The sequence below is a fragment of the Dipodomys merriami genome, unplaced genomic scaffold (genome assembly GCF_024711535.1).
Source record: "Dipodomys merriami isolate MVZ:Mamm:240054 unplaced genomic scaffold, mDipMer1.0.p SCAF_11, whole genome shotgun sequence".
NCBI lineage: Eukaryota > Metazoa > Chordata > Mammalia > Rodentia > Heteromyidae > Dipodomys > Dipodomys merriami.
Window position 1 is genome coordinate 18,145,953 of NW_027202382.1, and position 21,451 is coordinate 18,167,403.

Sequence of the window (21,451 nt, forward strand, 5' to 3'; positions counted from 1 at the left end):
AGCCTGGAGACTGGCTGGCTCCACCCCTCACTTTATACCTGACAAGAGGTGGCTGGAGGCACCAGAAGTTCAGGGCTCCAGTCCTGACACACTAGTGGGGTCTGCCCTAAAAGGTGTTCAGTAACTCCAGCTCTGGGAGCGGAAACGCTATCCCCTTTTTCCCACATTAGGTTCTGACCGGGGACTCTGGCAGTTGGGACTATTCTGCCTGGAGGGTGAAGGGACTAGATCGCTGCCCCAGGGTGGGGACTGGAAGCAGAAGTAGGGTGGGAAGTGGTTTCCAGCTGTTGCAGCCAGTGAGCTCCCCATCCCCATCAGTGTGCAAGGGCCAGCAAGACCTTCCAGTGGTCTTGTTTATCCAGAGAGCTTGGAACCACAGTGCCTCCCAGGCACCAACTCCATGCAGACATCACCCCCCCACCCCCCGCGCCCCGCTCCCCCTGGTGCTGTTGCTCCAAGTGCAGCCATCACTCTGTCCCACCTGGCTGAAGCACTGAAGTGGGCTCCAGGAGATGCATCAGGGGCTCTACCCCGACCTCAAATGCAGGTGAGGGTCCGCCTGGGTCTGTGCCGGGCGGATCTGTGGCTGAGGGTCTGGCCACTGCCCGCGCTGGCCTCCTCCAGCCCCAGCCTAGGCCAGTCTCGGCGAGTGCACACGGCACCCCCCACCCGCCAGCCCAGATCGCCCTGCGGGGACCTGGGGAGGCTTCTCCGCCTTGTTTTCCTTCGCGGGCAGCCGGAGGCCCAGCTGGTCACCCAGCCAGGTGAGGGGGGGGGGTGTCACCGGGCCACCAGGGGGCCTGCCCGGCCGGCTGGCCGCGCCCAGGGCGAGCCGCCTCCCCACCTCCTCGCACCGGGAGGGGCGGGCGGTGCTCTGCGTGCCCAGAACCCGCAACCGCTCGCTGAGGAGGGGGCCGCACTGCGCCCGCTCTCCCGATGGGGGAAACTGAGGCCCGGGGAGGAGCGGGGCTTTGTGCAAGGTCACGCGGGGGGCTGGAAGCCGGGTCCCCGCGGCGCGCCGAGCCCAGCATCCCTGCGTCTCCGGGAGCGGCCGCCGGGGGAGGAGCGGGGGCGCAGCGCGCTGGGTCCGCCCGACGCCCCTCCGCGCAGCCCGCGTGGGCGCGGCCGCCCTACCTTGCTGACGGCCCCGCAGGTGGCGGCGGCGTCCCACTCCCGCTCCGCGCTGCGCGCCGCCCGCTGAGTCCCCGCGCCCGGCGCCGCCGCCTCCCGGCGCGGCCTGGCGGGCGGGGCTGGGGCAGGGCGGGGCCGGCGTGGGCGGGGCCGGCGCCGACCACGCCCCTTGCCCGTCTGCCCGCCGCGCTCCCGTCCTGGGCGCGCTCACGCGCCTTCTGCACGCCGGCGCGCGCCCGCGTCCCGCAGAGTCGGGGCGGGGTGCACGAGACCCCGCAAAGGTGGGGACCGCCAGACCCGCCTGGTTGCGCGTCCGGCTTCCCTCGCACGTGGCTCAGGGCAAGGGGGAGCGACCACCTCGAGCCTCAGTTTACGCCACCGTGAAATGGAGACTGTACCGCACCTGCCTTGGGGGCTGAGGACTGGTTCAGAGGAACCTAGGCTCCGGGAAGCGCGTCCTTCCCCCGATGGCCAGGAGGGGGCGCTGCTGCAGACCTCCCCAGCTTAGCGCCCGCTGTGGGGGGGGGGCGCTCTGATAACCCCGCGGAACACCTCTGAGCCGGGCACTGCCGGAGCACACACCCATTTTACCTGCACGCAGCTCCAGCTCGAGGTCACACAGCGAACGGGAATTCCACCCTAGGCAGCGCGGTCCCCGCCCCGCACCCCCCTGGAAAGAGCTCTGGTTTTTGTGGTTCAGCTCCGAGCTCAGAACAGCCCCGGCACACGGCAGACCCTCACTTCGTAGTTGTTGAGAGACTAAGCAAGCATACTCTGCAACTGTGTGTACTTTCTTACATTTTATCCGGCCGTTACTCATAACCCCATTTCATAGAGAAGAAAACTGAGAATGGCTAGGTACTCGCGAGCTGCTGATGGCCTCTTTATAGAGATGCCAGCGTCAGAGTCTGCCTGGGGCTCTGAACTCACCGGTGAGCTGGCTGGCCAGCTGGTGAGCTGGCTCAGGACTGGATCCAAAGGGGCCCCCCATTGGGCGAAGTGCTCCCAGCACCCAGGGTGGTTTATGGGCTTAGTATTTGGGCACTCCAGCAGTGGTGAGAATTCCATGATTGTTTGGTTCCAAGGAGGGTAGAGAGAGGAGCCACACCGAGCCACCTCACTGTCCTGACTCACTCCAGACCCCCCTTGCTTACATCATCCCCTCCACCTGGTAGGCTCTTCCAGAATCATCAGCTGTCCTTGCCAGGCTTGTGTAGTGGAGTTACAGGCCAGTACTGTCTGGGGTGAGGCTGGCTTGACAGGGACCGCTTTGCGGAAGAGCTGGGACCTTCCAGAGGTGTGTGTGAGTGTCCACACACATGTGCATGGGAGGGCTTTTCTATCCCTCTTCTAATTCTCCTGGTCTAGCCTGGATGGCAGTCTGGACCATCTGAATTGCACCCTTGGGAGGCTGGGTGTTGGTGGCTCACACTTATAACTTTAGCTACTTAGGAGGCTGAGATCTGTGGATCAGGATTTGAAGCCAGCCTGGACAGGGAAACCAAGAGACTCATATCCAATTAACCAGCAAGAGGACAGAAGTAGAGATGTGGCTTAAGTGGTAGAGTGCCAGCCTTACGCAAAAAAGCTAAGCAAGAATGAGAGGCCCTGAGTTCAAGCCCCAGTACCAGCAAAACACACACACACACACACACACACACACATACACACATATATACACACAGAGGAAAACTGAGTCCTGAGTGGATCCATGAGCTACCCAGGATCTGGATTGGGTATCAGGCAGCACATCTGACTCCAAGGCTGAGCCATCTGTCAGCACCTGCTAGAGGGCCTTAGTATTGACTGGGATAGACCGGTCAGTATGTCCTCCCCTCCTTCCCAGGGCATCAGCACAGCTATCTTTGTTTACTCTGCCACACATGGGTCAACAGCTTGTTCAGGGTGTGTGTGTATGTGTGTGTGTGTGTAGCTGTGTCTGTACATGATTCAGTCTCCACTTACCTACCTGCTCTGGAGCTTTTCAATGCTGTGGCTCAGTGCCCACAGGGGAGAGGGCTGAGAGAAGACAATGCCAGGGTGAAGGTCTGTTGGACACGCTGTGGAAGGGGGTATAGGGTATTCTAGAGTCCTCCAGTCCCTTTATTGAGAGGAGGTTCCCCTGGGCGACTTTCCTCCTCTGTGGACCTCAGTTTACCAGGTAGGGATGCTTCGAGCGGGAAGTCTGTCCCTGCCCTGGGGAGGGGGTTGGGGGTGGGAGGGCTATGGCTGTGGGGATCAGATCCTCCAGTCTGGAAGGCAGCAGCCCCTGGGGAAGGGGCAACAGCTGTGGTGCAGGGCCAGGAATCTGATACCAGGGGTGGGCTCCAGTGGCCGTCCAGGAGGTGGGCAGGCCCTTTGGAGCAGCATTAGCAGCAGGCTCAGCATCCTCTGCATACCCCTCCTCCACCTCTGCTGTCCATGGACAGACCTCTGATAAAAAGGGTATGGATACAATTCCAATTCATTTTTCTTTGTCCCCCCCTTTTTTGTGTGTGTGCTGGTCCTGGGATTTGAACTCAAGGCCTGAGGCACTATTCCTGAGCTTTTGTTCTCAAGGTTCTACCATTTGAACCACTTGGCTTTTTACTGATTAATTGGAGATAAAAATCTGATGGACATTCCTGCCCAAGCTGGCTTCAAACTATGGTTCTCAGATCTCAGCCTTCTGAGTAGCTGGGATTATAGGTGTGAGCCACCAGCACCAGGCATGGGTTTTTGTTGTTTGTTTTTTGAGACAAGGTGTGTCCATGTGGCCCATGTGTGGTTCCAGTGAGCTTTGAAGACCCTTCCGTCTCAGCTTCCTGAGTGCTAGGATTCTCCTAGCTTGGAGCTAGCTTCACGCAGGTATCTACAAGAAGCCACAGGCCAGCCCAGCCTGAAGAAGAGTGGAGAGAGGAAGGAACAGAAGGAGGAGGACAGGAAGAGGATAGGGGAAAAGCAGAAGGATGGAGGAACAAAAGAAAGAAATGGAGAAGCTGGGCTGCTGCTGATAGAGGGATCTGGATCGCAGGCTGGGGTCAGAGACCCCGGTCCTCATGGCTGTCTCCTTTGGGGGATGACTGCCTACTGCCAGGAAAACTCCACACTGGGCCGTGCGCCAGCCTCACCTGCCTCCTCCCTCTTGCCTGCCTTGTGCGGTTGATTCCTTAGTCAGCACAGTGATCTTAGGCTTTCAGTGTCCAGCCAGTGGGGTACAGCCAGGACCCCCAGCCCAGCACCCTTCATCCAAACTGTCTTGTGGTGGAAGAGCCTCAGCAGATGAAAAAAAAAAAAAAGAAAAGCAGGCAAGTCCTGGGGCAGCGTGTGTACAGGGACGGGAGCTCTGGTCACAGGAGCTGTGAGTATGTGGAGCAGTGCTGAGCCCGGCATGGGCAAAGCTGGGCACCCTCTAGTTCAGGAGGGGCTATCTGCGTTTAGGTATGGCCCAGTCTGGGGCAGGAGCCTCCACGGGAGGTATGAGGAAGGAAGCAGCTCGCTTAAGAGCCTGGAAGCTTCTAGAAGAGCCTCCCCAGAGGAATGATACAGGATTGCTTTAAGAATGTCACCATATCTGGACGTGGTGGCTCATGTCTGTCACCCTAGCTACTCAGATGGCTGAGACCTGAGGATTGCAGTCCAAAGCCAGCCTGGGCAGGGAAGACTCTTACCTCCAGCAGAAAGCCAGAAGTAGAGTTATGGGCTCAAGTGGTAGAGCACTAGCCTTGAGCAAAAGAAGCACAGGGCTAGAGCTCAGGCCCTGACTTCAAGCCCCAGTACTAGCTCACACAAGAAAATGCCACCCAAATCCCTTGTGCTGCTTTGGCCCTGCCTTGGGGAATGGGGTGGGGCCCACTCAGCTGAGAAGGGCCAAGAAGAGTTCAGGACTGGTCCAGGGCAGGGCCATAAACCCCTGCGTGCTGCCCTTGCCTGCCAATCCAGAGGAGGGGGTACTACTGGTCACTCCAGTGAGCAGGAGAGCTGGCCCTGCAATCTGTGGGGGCCCCTGTGGGGACCCGAAGCAGTGCTTGTGGTCCAGCCCCATACCACATTTCTCCTGGCTTCCCCAAGCTGGCTCTGGGGATGAGTCCTGGTACACGGGAAGACCTGCAAGGCCCATCGGCACTGCAGAGTAGCTGCTACCTAGAGACACACACACACTGAAGAGCAGGCCCCACCCACATCGCCAGAGCCTAGGTCCAGAGCCGAAGGTCCCGGTGGTGGCTCAGCCTGGTCCCCCGGCCATCCGGGAACACTGGTAACAGAGCAGGTTGAATTCCAGGGCTGTTTTCAACAGTAATGGTGCTTTATGGAAGTTTCTGTGGATATACTGAGGAGACACCCCAGGGGACCCCATGCTCTCGCCTGCCACGGGCTAAAGTGCTCTGTGTGTGCATGTATGTGACACATGTGACATTGCCAACCAGTGGCTTCCCAGAAATGTCCTGAGGGTCATGCGGCATGGAGCTCCAGGCCTGACCTCCGGGGGCCTGCTCATCCAGGTGAGAAGGGCTTTGGGAGGTGAGGGGCCAGGTCAGGCATCGCCCTCCCCGTCCTCCTCGCTGGCATAGCTCTCGGGCATCGTTCTGCCCCAGGACGCCCTCTTCTCCATGTACTCGGCCTTCAGCCGCTCCAGCTCCCGTAGCTCGGCCTCCAGCCGTTCCCGGTGGGCTGCCCGCAGCTGCTGCAGCTGCTTCATGGGGAAGGGGTTCATGTCGTTGAAGGCGATATTCATCAACTTCCTGGTAGGAAGATGCGGTCAGCAGGGTACAGCCTGGAAGGATAGGGCCTCCCTGGGCACAGCTCTGTCCTCTGACCTTAGCAGCTCCCCTTCCAGGGAGAAGACAGGGACTAGGAAGGTATTTCCACCCTGAGGTATATACTGGAGCAGGAAGGGACTAGCAGGGTAGTTAACTCAGTATGGAAAGGGGTCTTGCTTGGAAGGCTTCCTGGAGAAGGTGACAAAGGGGTTGAGTTTTGATGAATAAAAGCTGACCAAGATGGGGTGGCCAAGAGGCATTCTAAGAGAATTGTGAGGGCTAAGGGCAAAGCCCAGGTCTGGGGTATCCTAGAGGAGCAGTCTCTAATGAGCACACAGAGTCCCCGACTCCTGTTCCGGGGTGACTCCTGTCTGGGGGTGCATGGTGGGAGGCAGAGGGGTAGGCAGGGCTCACCGGCTGTCGCAGATGGTCTTGGTGAAGAAGCGCAGGTACTGGTAGATCTCCAGGCCGTCCTGTAGTCGCAGGATCTCCTCCTCATTGTATTTGAAAATGGCCAGGGCATAGCGGAACACCACCTAGCGCCCAGCAGAGTCCATTGAGGTGTGGGAAGCGAGGTAGGCACTCCCAAAGGGAGAGACCAGGGCAGGACAGGGACCCTGGATAGGCTTGGAGGCACAAGGCAGGGGTGGCTAGAGGGTGGGAGAGACTGAAGACCCCAAGCTGGGCGTAGTTGCAATCTAGGTTGACTGGGTCTCAGCCCTGCCCTTGAACTTCATGATAGGCCAAGTGTTGGCCCTTGGATCTAGTGAGGTCAGTACTGTGTCATTTATTTATTTGTTTATTGGTCTTGTTGGTTGTGGGGCTTGAACTCAGGGCCTGGGCGTTGTCCCTGAGCTCTTTTGCTCAAGGGTAGCACTCTACCACTTTGAGCCAAGCACCACTTCCGGATTTCTAGTGGTTAGTTGGAGATAAAGAGTTTCATGGACTTTCCTGACTGGGCTGGCTTCAAACCGTGATCCTCGTATCTCAGGCTCTTGAGTAACTAGGATTACAGGTATGAGCCACCAGTGCCTGGCTAGAACTTTGTCTTTACGTGGGACTTTGACAGGTGATCCTGTTGGGTATCCAGACAGGGACAGGGCAGGGCCTGGCCAGGCCCCAAGCTCCAGCTCCCACCCAGAACCCAACAGGGGTCCCCAGCTTCAGGGACATTCTCGGAAGACTCTACTTCCCTTCATATGAACTTCTGCTTATAAAACTACCCCAATAGGGGTACCCAGCCTTCCCCATCTCAAGACCAAGAGGCAGGCTAGACCAAGGGCTGACTCAGCCGGTGCCTACCTTGGTCCCTTCATACAGGAAGGCGTCCCAGACCCGCAGGAGGATGTCGCTGATGAGACTGTCTGCAAAGACCACGAGGAACCAGTTGAAGGTGATGAGGGAGAGGTCCACACGGTACTGTCCCAAGTGGGCCACCAGCCGGGGCATCTTCTCTGAGAGGAGGTCCTGGAGCACCCGCTGGTCCACCTGCAAGGTGACAGGGGCCTGGTTGCCTGTGGCCTGGGAAGCAGCTGCCTCCCTCCCTGCCCACCATCAAACCCTGTCAGTTTGCCTAGCATCCTGGAAGGACGAGATGAGTGGCACACCACCTGCTGCTCCTGACAGGCCAGCCACTGGCTACACCACTGCGCTCTGGTCCCTGGCCCCCTGGCTCACCTGGCTGACCCTGCTTGCAGCCAGGATATTGGTCTTGTGCCCACAGGCCTTAGGGATATCGGAGCACTGTCCCCAGGCTTATATCAGTGACACCTGGGGTCATTCTGCTCTCATATCAGGCCTGACTGAGGACGCTCAGGGGAAGAGCCTAGGTAGTATTAGAGGAGAGTCTCAACATCCTGCCATGCTGGACTCAAGGAGTGTCCTCCACAGGCAACACTACCCAGGACCTCTTCTGCCATGCCTCCACCCCTGCTCCACTGGACCCGGATGGTTTCATCCCACACTGGCAGGTTAACACACTGGATTAAGGTGCCAGAGTCTACTGGAGGATTTGTGTATGAGCTGATGTGCTGCCTGACCTAAGCCAAGACTATTTCCCAGTCTGCCTTGCAGCCAGGACCAGTCCTGAGAGACAGTTCTGGCCGTAAGAATCATGAGGGTAGGGAAACCAGCAGTGTGTGTGTGTGTGTGTGTGTGTGTGTGTGTGTGTGTGTGCATGCACATATATGCATACACGTCTGGGGCTTGAATTCAGGGTCTGGGCACTGTTCCTGAGCTTTTTATGATCAAGGCTAGCACTCTATCACTTGAGCCAAAGTTCCGGTTCCACCTTTTGGTGGTTAACTGGAGATAAGAGTCTCACAGACTTTCCTGCCTGGGCTGGCTTCAAACCACAACCCTCAGATCTCAGCCTCCTGAGGAGCTAGGATTATAAGTCTGAATCACCAGTGCCCTGCTTAGCTCCCTCCTTTTGCCCTTCCACTTCTTTAAGCCTGAGCCAAATACATAGGACCAAGGCAAGTGCAGCCCCGGTGATCATAGCTGCAAGCATGAGGATGAAAGCCAGGCCGGGCACTGTGGAGCAGCGGATGGCAAACATGGCTGGAAGGGGTATGATCCCAGATGCAGTCAAGGAACAGACACTGCAACAAGCTGAAAAAAAACTCATGATCGTTTAGGGCACTCAGGCTGGCTTCCCTTCCAGTGCAGTCCTTGCTTGCCTCTGAGACTCCCCGGCTTGCCAAGCCCATGCGGTCCTCGCCACTGTTAGTGGGAGGGACAAGTGTGTGACAGACAATGGCAGCAGGCAGGGAAAGGAGGATGCCGAGCAGGGAGACAGGTGAGAGAGGGGCAGACTGGCAAGAACAGCAAGGCTGGAACACAGTCTGATCCTAAAGTGGACAAGCCTGAGATTCAGACATCGTTGACCTGAACCACATGGCTGGCTGGAGCTCAGAACACCACTCTGCCTGACCCTGGGGCCAAAGGCGGTAGAGGGGATACCACACTGGGGGAAGCTGTGTCCCACCATGGACAACTGGTATGCAAGGCCTGTCACCTCATTTCTACCCTCCAGCCCAGCAAGACCAGGAGTGATGGCCAGGCAATCGACTGCAGACCTTCTGGCCAGCCACTTCCTGTCTCACTGACCTACAGTCTGAAATTCGTGATTGGCCAACAGCGGGTGACAGTGGATCTACCCTTCCCTCCTTAGGAAGCTGACTGTTGACAATGAGAAATGTCAGCACGAGTCTCAAGGGCTGGGCAGATCCTTAGTTCATGGGACCTCTTCAGGCTCAGAGAGAGTTATGGGCCACGGTGTAGAGGAGAACGGGAAGCCTGGGAAATTCTGCTTTTTCTGGGATCCATGGCCTTGCATGGATGCCCCGTCCCCTCCTTCCTTCCCCGCTCACCTGGGACGCTGTTAGTGTCTTGCTGTAGTAGTCGGCAGGCAGGATGGTCTCCACGATGGCCACAAGGCACCAGAAGGCACTCTCCTCATCCTCCAGGACCAGCAGGGCGATAGCCGCCAACCTGGAGGAGGAAGAAGCCTGCAGTGACCCACGGCAGCTGCAGCCCTGCTGGGCAGCTGTGGCAGAGGTTGCTCCCTGAAGCCCCAGGGCAGAACCTCCCATACTTGTACCAGCCAGCCCCTTCCCTGGCCAGACTGGGGGTCTGGCACCAACCTCTTGGGGTAGCACTGTTTTGGGAAAGATGTCTAAGGTAATGTCTAGAGCATGGGCAATCATTTCAGAGCAGGGGGTCTGGGTCAGGTTGCCTGGGTGTCAACCATAGTCTTGCTGTTTCTTGGGTGGCACTGGACAAGGCTCTTAGCCTCTCTGAGCCCCTGCCTCCTCATAATCACCCAGGGCTATGTGAAGGTGAACGGCTAGCACCTCTGGTGCCCAGCCCAGGCTCTGGTGGGTACACCAACCTCTGAGACTCAGTCTTCCCCCTTAAAGGAGGAGGGCAACATTCACCGAGGGAATCCAGGTTCAATGTCCTGCCCACTGTCTGGCCCACACCAGTGCTCAACACACGTAGCTCCTTTTCTCTTGACTTCTCCTCTAGTCTGAGATGCAGGTCTCACACTCAAGGACACCTAGGGAACTCCTGCCCATCCTGGTGATATGTATTATCTTGGTAATGCCTCTGGGACATCTGTAGCAACAAGATCTATGTGATGCTAACTAGCACAGTCATGCCCGGGCAGTGGTGTTCCTCAAGTGCCTTAGCATAACACACCACAGCATCTCCACAGACTAAACCCTTAAAGAGTCCACTTCATTTGGGCACGGTGGCTCATGCCTATAACCCTCACTGTTCAGGAGGCTGAGATCTGCAGATTGTTGTTTGAAGCTAGCTGGGGCAGGAGAGTCCATGAGACTCTTATCTCTAATCAACCAGCAAAAGCTAGAAGAGGGGGTATGGCTCAAGTGGTAGAGCGCCAACCTTTAGTGGAAAGCCACGTGAGAGCATGAGGCTCTGAAATTAAGTGGCTATCATGGCACCAACACCAAAACAAAACAAATGCACCTCATTGTCCAGCTAGCTAGTCTTAGGGTTCTTATTAGGCTGGCTTCATGACCTCAACCTTGTTTACAGGGTCATGAGTTTTAAAAACAGTGCTGATTCTCAAAAGGAAAGAAAAAAAAAAGAAATAGGGGACTGGGAAGGTGGCTCAGTGGTAGAGTGCTTGCCTTGTATGGATGAGGCCCTGGGTTCAATTCCTCAGCACTACATAAGCAGAAAAAGCTGGAAGTGATGCTGTGGCTCAAGTGGTAGAGCGCTAGCCTTGAGCTGAAGAGCTGAGGGACAGCGCCCAGGCCCAGAGTTCAGGCCCCACGACTGACAAAAAAAAGAAGGAAGGAAGGAAGGAAGGAAGGAAGGAAGGAAGGAAGGAAGGAAGGAAGGAAGGAAGGAAGGAAGGAAGGAGGAAAGAAACGCCTTCTCTTTTCCCAGCTATCAGGAAGGAATTTCTCCCCACTCTGCCTTAATTTGAATCTGAGCTGAATGGAAGAGAACAGTCAGAGGTTTCCTGGGAAATAGGAGGCTCAGTCTTCCCATAGATGGGGAAGAGGACCTTCAGAAGGCACTAAGTTCAAGGATAGCAAATGTGTGGTACATCAGCCATCATGTTTGCCTATGCTCAGGAGAGACATAACTAATTGATCATTGCCACATTTCACTTTAGCCATGTCCAGGAGAGACAAAACTAATTGATCATGGCCACATATACTTTGGCTATGCTTAGGGCAGAAACAACTAATTGATCAAGGCTACATTCACTGTCTATGCCTAAGGCAGACATAATTAATTGATGGATCAGGGCCATATTCACTTTGTCTATGTCCAGGGCAGATATAACTAACTGATCAATGCCACATTCAATTAATCTATGCTCAAGGAAGACATAACTATGGCACCCATTGCTACCAGTCTGGAAGCTACCTTAGAAAATTTCCTTCAAAGAGACCTCTAGGAAGTTACTTCCTATTCCTTCCTCTGGTCAAGACATTACCCTTTATTGCACAGATGGCAAAACTGAAGCCCAGAAAGTGATTGGCTCAAGATCACATAGTCAGTTGATGGCAGAATGGGAACAGACCCAGAATTCCCAAAGTTCAGCCTGGTGCTGTCTCTACCCTACCCCATATTCCATCCCACCAGACCTCGCCAGAGCCTCCTCTGGCTTCAGACCAAGAACCTCCACCAGCATGGGTTTAGACTTTGGCACACATTAAAAGGTCAGTTATGGCAGACTGGGCCTCTCCAGGGCTAATAAACTGTCCAGGGCTACTGCAGAACTTCAACCTCATGCATTTGGGGCCTGAGGAGGGCATGTATGGTTGGGAGAAAGAACAGACTACCCTTAAAGAAAACCACTTATTTTCACAAAGAATTGGCTTTAAAATGTTTACTCTAAATTGGCATTAGACCACCACTTCATCACCATCTAAAGAAGCTAGAATGGTTGATATAATGCATGCAGTTCTAAAAATCGTCACTAGATGGCAACTCAGACAAGGCGGCTTGTGTTTAAGATCCTTCGAAAGAATACCTGGTAATACTGTCCATAGTCCAAGCAGCTCCTTTTAAAGTGATGGTATAAATATTTGAACAAATAACATCTGTCTGTGCTTACATACACAATTTAAGTACAGCCTAGAGGAGGATATTAAAAACCACTTCCTGGGCATCTTCTATCTCTCTTGATCTCAGCTGTCCAATCCTGGCCTGCCCTCTCCACACTGGGCAAGCGTCTGTCCCATGAGCCAGATCTACAGGATCCTTTAGCCCTAGCTCAGCTCCACAACACTGCAACCTGTTTGTGGCTAATTGTCTATCCAGAGGTCACATCTGATCAGGAAGGTTGTGGGGTGGCTCAACACCTTCCTGCCACAGTTCCCACTAGGAGTGATGGTGGGCAGGAGGAAGGACAAGGTGGATTATGGGACTCTGGGCATAAGGCCAGAGTCCAAGGTCAGCAGCTGGCCAGGTCACTAGGCCTGGTGAACAGTGGGCAGGTCCTAAGGCTGTCAGATGTTCTCTCATCTCAGATGGGCAATGGGCACGTGTGCACGCTTCATGGGGTTTCACGAGGACATGTCCAGTGTGCAAAGCACCTCAGTGAGGACCACTTCCTGTCTGATCTCTGCACGGAATGTAAGAAATCAGCTCCCTTCACAGCTATTCTTAAAGAAGTTTTATAGATTCTGTCCCTTCCGGATTGCAGTTTACTCAAATAGTCACAAGAAGTGCACAGCTTTAGCTGGACTGTGAGGGAATGGGACCCCTAGACTCACCTGCCAGACATGTAGAATAACATGGCATTCTAATGGCTTCCAAGGAGGAGCACTATTGTTGGAGTCCAGCTCTGAAGTCCCAGCAATTATACAAATATTTGTTCAGACTCAGCCAAGTTTAGGCTAGATAAATAAAAGTATATAGAATATCTACCCTTGGGAATCATTCAGATTTGATGAGGACACTGAATGCTGATTCTGTGTTAAATAAATATCACACAACACGTACTCTGATTTAAAAACAGCAGAATGGCTTAGGTAGATTTTGATGAGTACTTAAGTGAGTATATAAGTGAACTTGAACTTGGGTTGGTAGCTCAGCAGCAGAGCCTAGCAAGCACAAAGCCCTAAGTTCAATCCCCAGTACAAGAAAAAGAAGAACGAAACAGAGTCAAAACTTACTTTGGCACCAGGCACTGGTGGCTCACATCTGTAATCCTAGCTACTTAGGAGGCTGAAATCTGAGAATTGTGATTCAAAGCCAGCCCAGGCAGGACTCTTAACTCCACTAAACTACCCAAAAAGCCACAAGTGGAGCTGTGGTAGAGCCCTAGACCTGAGCACAAAGAAGCTCAAGAACAGCACCCAGGCCCTGAGTTTAAGCCCCAGGACCAGAACAACAACAACAAAAAACTTGTTTTGGGAGATACTCCAGACTGCAATTTCTAGATCCATCGCTGGAGTGTCCACCAGGCTCCATCCTCAGCCTCCCATCTGTCTTGCTCCCTGAATACTGGACCAAATCGGAAAGTAACACAGGCTGGGCGCTGCAGAACTGCAGACCTGGACATGGGGTGTGAGGGGTGGAGGTAAGGAAGGCCTATAACTCCAGGGACAAAGTCTCCACTCTGCTGGTTGATAGACTATATGTGTCCAAAGAATGAGGGGAAAGAGACAGATGTGTAGCGCAAAGAGAGGCTGGGCTGTGGGTCCCTTCCAATGGTTCTGAGAGTGACCCTGGCTCCCAAGAGCAAAGCCAATCAGCCTGCAGGTGGAGGGTGCTGAGTTCTGACGCTGTGGGGAACATGTCCTCTCACCTGCCTGGTTCTACCAGGCTGGGGAAGAACTTCGGGGCTCATCAGTCTGGCAGGCCCCAGAGCCAGAGAGACGCTGGAAGGCAAAGGCCGTGCCCTCCCCGCTGCAGCGGCTCACCTGTTCAGGCCCTGGCAGTAGCCGATGGCAGGGTTCTGCCAGGAGAAGGCCAGCAGCACCCGGCGGAGCTGGCTGGGGAAGCTGGAGGTAGGGCAGGTGAAGTGTTTGTTGTTGGGGAAGGTCCGGTTCAGGTCGAGCTCGATCTGGCGGGCGGCGGGGTGCTCGCAGGCCTGGCCCCGGCCCAGCAGCTCCTGGTAGTAGCCAGGAGTGTGTAGGTGCTGCACGTGGCGATGGACCAGCCACTTCCAGACACGCGGCCGGTGCTCGCGGGGCACGCCGGCCCGCAGCATCTGCTTGAGCTCTGCCGAGGGCGCCAGCTCATCGATGGCAGACCAGCGCTCCCGCAGGGGCCGCTCCTTGGCCTCAAGGCCCAGCAGGTGATGGGAGCGCACCTCCAGCGCCTGGATCTTGGCCAGCAGCTTCAGGTCTTCCACCTCATAGTCAGGCACTGTCAGAAAGCCGTATTCATCATACTCACTGCCGGGGGAAGGTCGTATGAGTGAGCTATAACATGCAGATACTGGGCCTAGAGGAGGGGCACCGGCAGGGGCACCAGGGCCAGCTTCCACCCTGGCTCAGCCGAGGGCTAGCCATGGACCTCGCGGCAGATCACTCCACGTCCCAGCCTCAGTTTGCTTATCTGTATGATGGGTAGAGAAAACCCCTCTGACTCCTGAAGACCCAGTGAAATGCTCTTGTACCAGTGCTCCCCGAGGTGCGTGTGCCCTGGACCAGCAGGGGAGCTTCTGCTACTCCACGAAACTTCAGCCCAAGGGGCCTGCAATGCTTACACGGAGCCCCACTTAGCACACCAGCAAGCTCGTGGATAGATGGGGACAGGCCAAGACCACGAACCAGCGAGGTGGGAGAGCCTGGGTCCTGTCCAGAGGGCCTTGCATTTAGGCAACATTTGTCTGACCCCACCACATGCCCTGCACGCGCTCTCTGTTCAGCTGAACGATCCTGCAAAGTGGGGATCGATCTCAGCCACATCCTACAGAGGCTGCTCAAGTAGACGTGAGCTGCTCAAGGTCACACGGCAAAGACAGCCAGGTGAGGGGCCACAGTGAGGCACCAGTCAGTGGGCCACCCCTGCTTCCTGTGTAGTTAACTGGCAGCTGCTGTGCCCAGCAAGGGGCAAGGGTTTGGCCAGCAGGGAATAGGCAAGGGCGAGGAGGGAGGGAAAGCGCCCTGTTGGCCTGGCCACACATGCTCTGTGGCTCAGCCCGGGCTCCCTCCTCATGGCACCGCGCAGCACACGCCTGGAGCCAGAGGCAGTCATGGCCGTGCAGGGCTGACACACAGGGTGGGACCCCAGGCTCACCTGACGGGGTTCAGCCCCACGGGGTCAGCTGCGCCCTCGGTGGCCTCCCACTGCAGCGCCTCCTGGACGAGCTGCCGCAGCAGGTCAGAGAACGCATGCGTCTCTGTCCCTGCCGCCGCCTCTTGTAGCCTCCGCAGCCCGGCCAGATGCTTGCTCTCCACCTGGCAGTTCCTGGCTTGGAGGTAGGCACACTGCGGGGGGGGGGGGGAGAGGGGAGGCTGCTCAGGCTGTCCAGAGTTTTGAACACCTTTGAGTCCTTCCAGCTCCCCTCTCCTTATCCTGCATATGGGCAAGGAGGAAGGAAGGCCCCCAGTCCAGTGGTTTACAACCGTGGCAAGCCAAGGAGTGGGCAGGGCCAGGGATAAAGCTTCTTTCAGAAAGGAAGGGAGGCTGGGGTATCACCTATAGTCCTGTCCTGGTTTTGTTACTCCAACTGTGTGGCCTGTGGCAGGTTCCTCAACTTTTCTGTCTTAAGGATTCCCATTTCTAAGGCAGGTTTCGTACAGACTCTCCAGACACGCTACTGAGGATCAGCTATTTGCTGTGTGTGAAGGCCTGTCCACCAGTGGGCACAGGGCCAGTTCTCTGTAGGTGCTCACTAGCAGGACACGGCCCTGGGCAATGGCCACTTTGTCTTCCCACACACACCCGGGGCATTGGTCCCCCCCCCGCCCCCCATGGCTGCTTGCTTGCTTCCATTTACATAGGCTGGATGGAGCTGGGCCCAGCAGGCAACTGTGCCTCTGGCTTTCTGTCTGACATGGGGACAGAGCCCCACAGCACTGTGGTGGCTGCTGGGCTCTCAGCTCCTACCTCCCTGGTCCTGGGTGAGAGCTTCAGGACCAAGGCTGCCATCAGCCGCAGCCTTGCCAGCACTACGGTGGCCTGCCTCTCTTCCTGGTGCTTCCTGAATCCTATCACTGCTTTCCTTCCCAGAGACACTGGTGATAGACTCCAAATCTCCTCCCCTTCCCCCCCAGCCAGGCTCTTCCTTATGCCCATCTCTGTCAGCAGCCACCGTTGTCTGCTCAGCATCTCAGGCTGCCCTGGGCCCTGCACTCAGATTTCCACACCCCTCCATTACCCCCGTACCTCTCCCCATCAGGCCTAGCTCTTGGTTCCTTGGATCAAGCACACAATCCCATCTTGTGGCCCAGTCCATGAAGCCTGCTCTATGCTTCTACTACTAGGCCTTTCACCACCCATGCAGCCTGGATGATGCTAACCTGGATGCCTCCTTCAGGAAGGCTTCCTTGCCTTTCCTTCCTATTTCTAGGTCCCCAAGTATCCTGAGTTCAGTGCATCTTCATTGGCCTCAGCTCCAGCCCTGAGGCTGGAGGAGCCAAGCTTACTCAACTAGGCATTCTTCCCTTATAGCTGCCAGTAAACACTGGGAACCGGGGAGGCTGTCAGCTAGCCCCCAGGGGCTGAAGAAGCCCTACATGGGGCTGGCCACAAGGCAGAGGCAAGAGGAGAGGGAGCATCATGCTGCTGGATGTGGGCAGCGCCTGTACCTTCATCAGTAGGGCCTTCTCCTTCTCAGCCACCTTCCTCCAAATCTTGGAGACCTGGTGGATCTCAGAGTTGAGGAAGCGGTTCTGGGTCTTGTAGGCTTCCATGTCATCCTGAAGGAGAGAGTGAGGCATGTCAGCAACTGCCCCCTCCCCTCCCCTGCCAAATCCTCCTGGCCCTGAGCACTCAGGTATACCCTTTAATGAGCTGTCAAAACTTCCTTGAGAAATTTTCCCAATAATGATAAAAAGTTCACCCATGGCCTCCTCTATTCTGGCTCCTAGCATGCTGGGTTGGAGACTTCAAGTGTAGGAATTCAAGTCCTGGCTCTGACATTCTGGCTTGGAGGTCTCAGGCAGGCTCCTGACCCACCCTGGCCCTCTATTTCCTGATCTGTAAGAGTGGGAACACCAACTACCTCTAACTCTACTAGGCAGCTGGGAAACTAAGTGGGGTAGCAGGTATAATACCTAGCACAGAGGCAAACACAGGTGATCAAGTAATGTTGTTTTGACAATACATTGTATCAGATATTTGCAAAACACTGGAAACAAAAAATTTTAAGTTAATCACCATCTTGAAGTATGATTCTATTTTGTTAAAATACCCCAATTTCACCCCCTACCAGCTCTGTGTGTGTGTGTGTGTGTGTGTGTGTGTGTGTGTGTGTGTGTGTGTGTGTGTGTGTGTGTGTGTGTGTGTGTGTGTGTGTGTGTGTGTGTGTGTGTGTGTGTGTGTGTGTGTGTGTGTGTGTGTGTGTGTGTGTGTGTGTGTGTCCTGGGATCAAACCCAAGGCCTGGTACTTGTAAGAGGCACACGTCTTACATTCTCTCACTATATTGCCCAGACTTAAATTAGTGATTCTCCTGCTTCAGACTCCCCAGTTGCTGGGAATGCAGGGGTGTATACTGCTAGTACTGAGGCTTGAACTCAGAGCCTTGTGCTGTTGCTTGGCTTTTTTTTTTTTTGCTCAAGGATAGACACTCTACCACTTAAGCCACAACTCCACTTTCAGTTTTTTTTTTTTTTTTTTTTTCTTTCTGGGTCTCTTGGATTTGCTTGCCCCAGCTAGCATTGAACCACAATCCTCAGATCTCCGATCTGAGTAGCTAGGATAAGAGGTGTGTGCCACTGGCACCTGGCTTCCACCATCATTTTTGATGACCAGTAACTATTTTACAGGGTGAATTTACCATAGCTCATTATCTTTCCTATATTGTCTTAAAAATCTGAGCCCTGGCTGTTTTCAGTTTGTTTTGATTATGTGTTCAAAATCAGAGAGGTTTGGAGCCTAAAGTTTCCCCTTTGTGCTGTCCAGACAGGGAGTGAGACCCAACTGTGGGGCAAATGATTGAACTATGACCCAGGAAAATTCATGAAAGAAGCCGAGACATAGTCATGGCTCTTGATCTTATTCTGCTGGTAAGGATAGTTCAGAAGCCATTCAAACCATAGCACACACTTAAAGTCATCCCTAAAAATTCCAGGGTATGTCCCGCTGAAACACAAGTCTCCTTTTCTGTTCAGGAACGTGTCCTGGGCTGTGCGTGCAGGAAGTGCTACTTGCAGGGCTGACCTCTGACAGGCCCTGCGTGGCTTGGACATGAGCAACATCACTTGTAGCCTGTGGCACTTTATTGTTAGAGATAATGTGGTATGTGTGGCCCCTAGGTTTCCTGGCCCTATGTGGGCTGGCCTTTACTCTGGCCAAGATGTCCTCCCAGGTCTTTCCCACTCAGATGCTCCCAGTTATACTCAGAGCTGCTGCCCTCTGTCTCAGGACTGGAGATGAATGCACCAGGCTGACTTCATCAAGAGGCCACATCTTATCACTGGGGTCCCAGTGATATCCCCCAGCTCCTAGGCTGAAAGACTGTGTGCTACTGTGCTTCTGGCCTGTCACCCTCCCAGCTGGAATCCACCAGGACATTCAAACTCCAGAAAGTCTCTACCATGTCGTGGCTGATGCACCAGGCCCATGTGATTGGCAGGCTGCACCATAAAGGAACAAGACTGCAAAGATGCTGATGTTGCCTGTGTGCCAGCAAAGGCCTGGTGGCTAGAGGCACAGACTGGGACCATGATGCCTGGATGTAACATTACTTAACATCTGGGAACCAGGGATGGAAACTGAAGTTCTCTGATGAAGGAGCATCTGTACTATAGATCCTGAAGAGCACATGACCATGCAGAGCAGAACATGCCTGGGGAGAGATGGATCACTGCAGGTCCATAGCCAAAATTACTTTTCAGCTATCTTAGACCCTTTCATAGTCATAGTCAATCACCTTGACTTTTTTTTCCTCCCTCATACCAGGGCTTGAACTCACGACCTTATGTACTTGCTTAGCTGGCATTCTATCATTTAAGCTATGCCTTCAGTCTGGCATTTTGCTGTTAATTGGAAATGGAGTCTTGCAGACTTTTCTGCCTGATCTGGCTTGGAACCACGATCCTCCAGTCAGCCTTTTGAGTAGCAAGGATTACAGATGGGAGCTACTTGTGCTTGGCATGTCTTAACTTTTTTTTTTTAAATCTGACCTAATGTTGACTGATAGATAAACTTATCTGAATGTGTCATAAAGCAGCCCCCCTGCCAGATGCCCCTACCAAGGCCATGGGTGAAGGTACTGACTGATAACTTTGTTTTATGGCCAGCAATGTTCATGTGACTGCTTGGGCCATGTCATCCAGAGTAACTGAAATCCATGTTTTAGGGCTGGTGCCACTCACTTTTGGCACAGGGTAAATAATTTTCTTATTTCTTTTAAAACAGAGTTGTTGCCGGGTGCCCGTGGCTCACGCCTGTAATCCTAGCTATTCAGGAGGGCTGAGATGTGAGGATCACAGTTCCAAGCCAGCTTGGGCAGGAAAGTCTGTGAGATTCTTATCTCCAATAAACCACTCAGAAAATTGGAAGTGGTGCTATGGCTCAAATAGTAGAGCGCTAGCCTTGAGCTGAAGAGCTGAGGGACAGCGCCCAGGCCCAGAGTTCAAGCCCCACGACCAACCAAAAAATAAAAAAGAAGAGTTGTTTAGGTCAATAGGAACAATAACAGTACCAGCTCAAGAGGTGGCTGGGAGCCCAATTAGTTAATGTGGGCAAAGGCGGCCAAAGGCAAAAGCAAAGCAGTTGCTACCATTACTTGCCTGCCCGCCTCCACTCCCGCCTGCCACTCCCTCCTGCCACTAGCCTGAAGTACTTTCCCTCTGTGGCTCTTCTTCCCAAACACCTGGGAGAAGGGAAGGGAGGAAGGGAAGGAGGAGGGGACGGAGGGAGGAAGGGGGAGGAAGGAAGGAAGGAAGGTAGGGAAGGAAGGAAGGTAGGGAAGGAAGGAAGGTAGGGAAGGAAGGAAGGAAGGAAGGAAGGGCTGGCCCCCGGGTCCTACCATGTGTCAGGCCTTCCACCCTCACAGCCATTATTTTGTATAGTTGAATCCTCACCATGGTGCTGTGGGATTGGTGCTATCAAGGTACTATCAAACTATCAGAAGGACTATAAAAGTACTATCAAACCTAATTTACAGAGGAGGAAACAAGGACCGAGAAGGACAATGCTGCATGATGCAGGTGTTGTGGAAGAGAGCCAGGATCCAAACACAGGGGGTGTTCAGCCCACAACAGGTGCTCAGCAAATGTGGCTGTGAGCGCCTGTAGTCACTGCACGCTCCTGCCTCCTCCTCCTCCTCACCCACCCTGCCCCCAGCAGCAGCTGCTCATGAGGTTTCCCAGGCTTTAGAGACAACTGTCTGTAGGGACTCCCTTCTGGTTCTAGGAAAGGCCCCCAAGTGTGTGTGGGGGGAGGGCAGGTAAGTGGGTGCAAGTGTCCCTTGAGACAGCACCTCCCATTCAGCTCGGCACCCTACCTTGACTGTGCTCCTTGGCTCAGAACTGTAGGGAGGAAAAAGAGAGACCTGAGAGATGAGAAAAGCCACAGGACAGTCACCAGTAAAGAAAAGAGAGAAACAGCAGGCTGGAGAAGCAGCTCGGCAGACAGCCTGTGGCCGCTGCCTTCACAGGATCTAGCCAGGGGATTCACTGGGAAATGCTGGTGGACCAGACCCTTGGGCCCTTGTGGGGAACTTGTGGCCCTGGACAGTCCCTGTCCCTCCTGTGCCTCAGTTTCCCTGCCAGAAAAATTGAGCAGGTCAGATATTTATGTCCTCTTGCTCTGAAATTCAAGTGGTCAACGATCCTGGTCTTGAAATGAGCCTCACAGACAGGGGGCTACTTTTTGAAAGTTAAATGGACCTCAATCACAGGGCCAGCAGAAAACATGAACTCCTATGGTCAGACCCAAAGGTGAGAGACATTTGGTGGCTTTTCTAAATACTACTTTAAAAAAAAAATTAAGGGCTGGGGAGGTGGCTCAGTGGTAGAGTGCTTGTCTTGCATGCATGAGACCCTGGGTTCGATTCCTCAGCAACCACATAAGCAGAAAAAGCTGGAAGTGGCACTATGGCTCAAGTGGTAGAGTGCTAGCCTTGAGTTGAAGAGCTGAGGGACAGCGCCCAGGCCCAGAGTTCAGGCCCATGGCCAATCAAAAAAAAAAAAATTAAGCCAGATGCCAATGGCTCATGCCTATTACTGTAGCTACTCAGGAGATGAGCTCTGAGGATCATGGCTCAAAGCTGAAATGTCCCAATGAGACTCTTATCTCTAATGAACCACAAAAAACAAAACAAAACAAAACAAAACTGGAAGTGGTGCTATGGCTCAAAGTGGTAGAGTGCTAGCATTGAGCAAAACAGCTTGGGGACAGTGCCCAGGCCCTGAGTTCAAGTCCTAGGACCACACACACAAAATTATAAAGTAACAAATAAGTT

General features: G+C 54.3%; 2 protein-coding genes across 4 annotated transcripts in view; both read right to left on the minus strand.

The window, feature by feature from the left end:
• Nucleotides 1-1,236, minus strand: part of Coro2a (coronin 2A) — a 53,245-nt gene extending 52,009 nt beyond the window's left edge. The window contains exon 1 of the mRNA XM_070010479.1: nt 1,135-1,236. The gene's annotated coding sequence lies outside the window, so the exon portion shown is untranslated. The remainder of the gene's footprint in view (nt 1-1,134) is intronic.
• Nucleotides 1,237-5,407: 4,171 nt separating this feature from the next.
• The window catches only part of Tbc1d2 (TBC1 domain family member 2), a 39,911-nt gene continuing 23,867 nt past the window's right edge, over nt 5,408-21,451 (minus strand). For all 3 annotated transcript variants that reach the window (XM_070010515.1, XM_070010524.1, XM_070010529.1), the window contains 7 exons: nt 16,628-16,738; nt 15,114-15,304; nt 13,790-14,266; nt 9,245-9,365; nt 7,173-7,358; nt 6,285-6,406; nt 5,408-5,852 (listed from right to left, as the gene is read on the minus strand). In XM_070010515.1, coding sequence (XP_069866616.1) covers nt 5,645-5,852; nt 6,285-6,406; nt 7,173-7,358; nt 9,245-9,365; nt 13,790-14,266; nt 15,114-15,304; nt 16,628-16,738 — 1,416 coding nt within the window. In that variant the 3' untranslated portion in view covers nt 5,408-5,644. The remainder of the gene's footprint in view (nt 5,853-6,284; nt 6,407-7,172; nt 7,359-9,244; nt 9,366-13,789; nt 14,267-15,113; nt 15,305-16,627; nt 16,739-21,451) is intronic.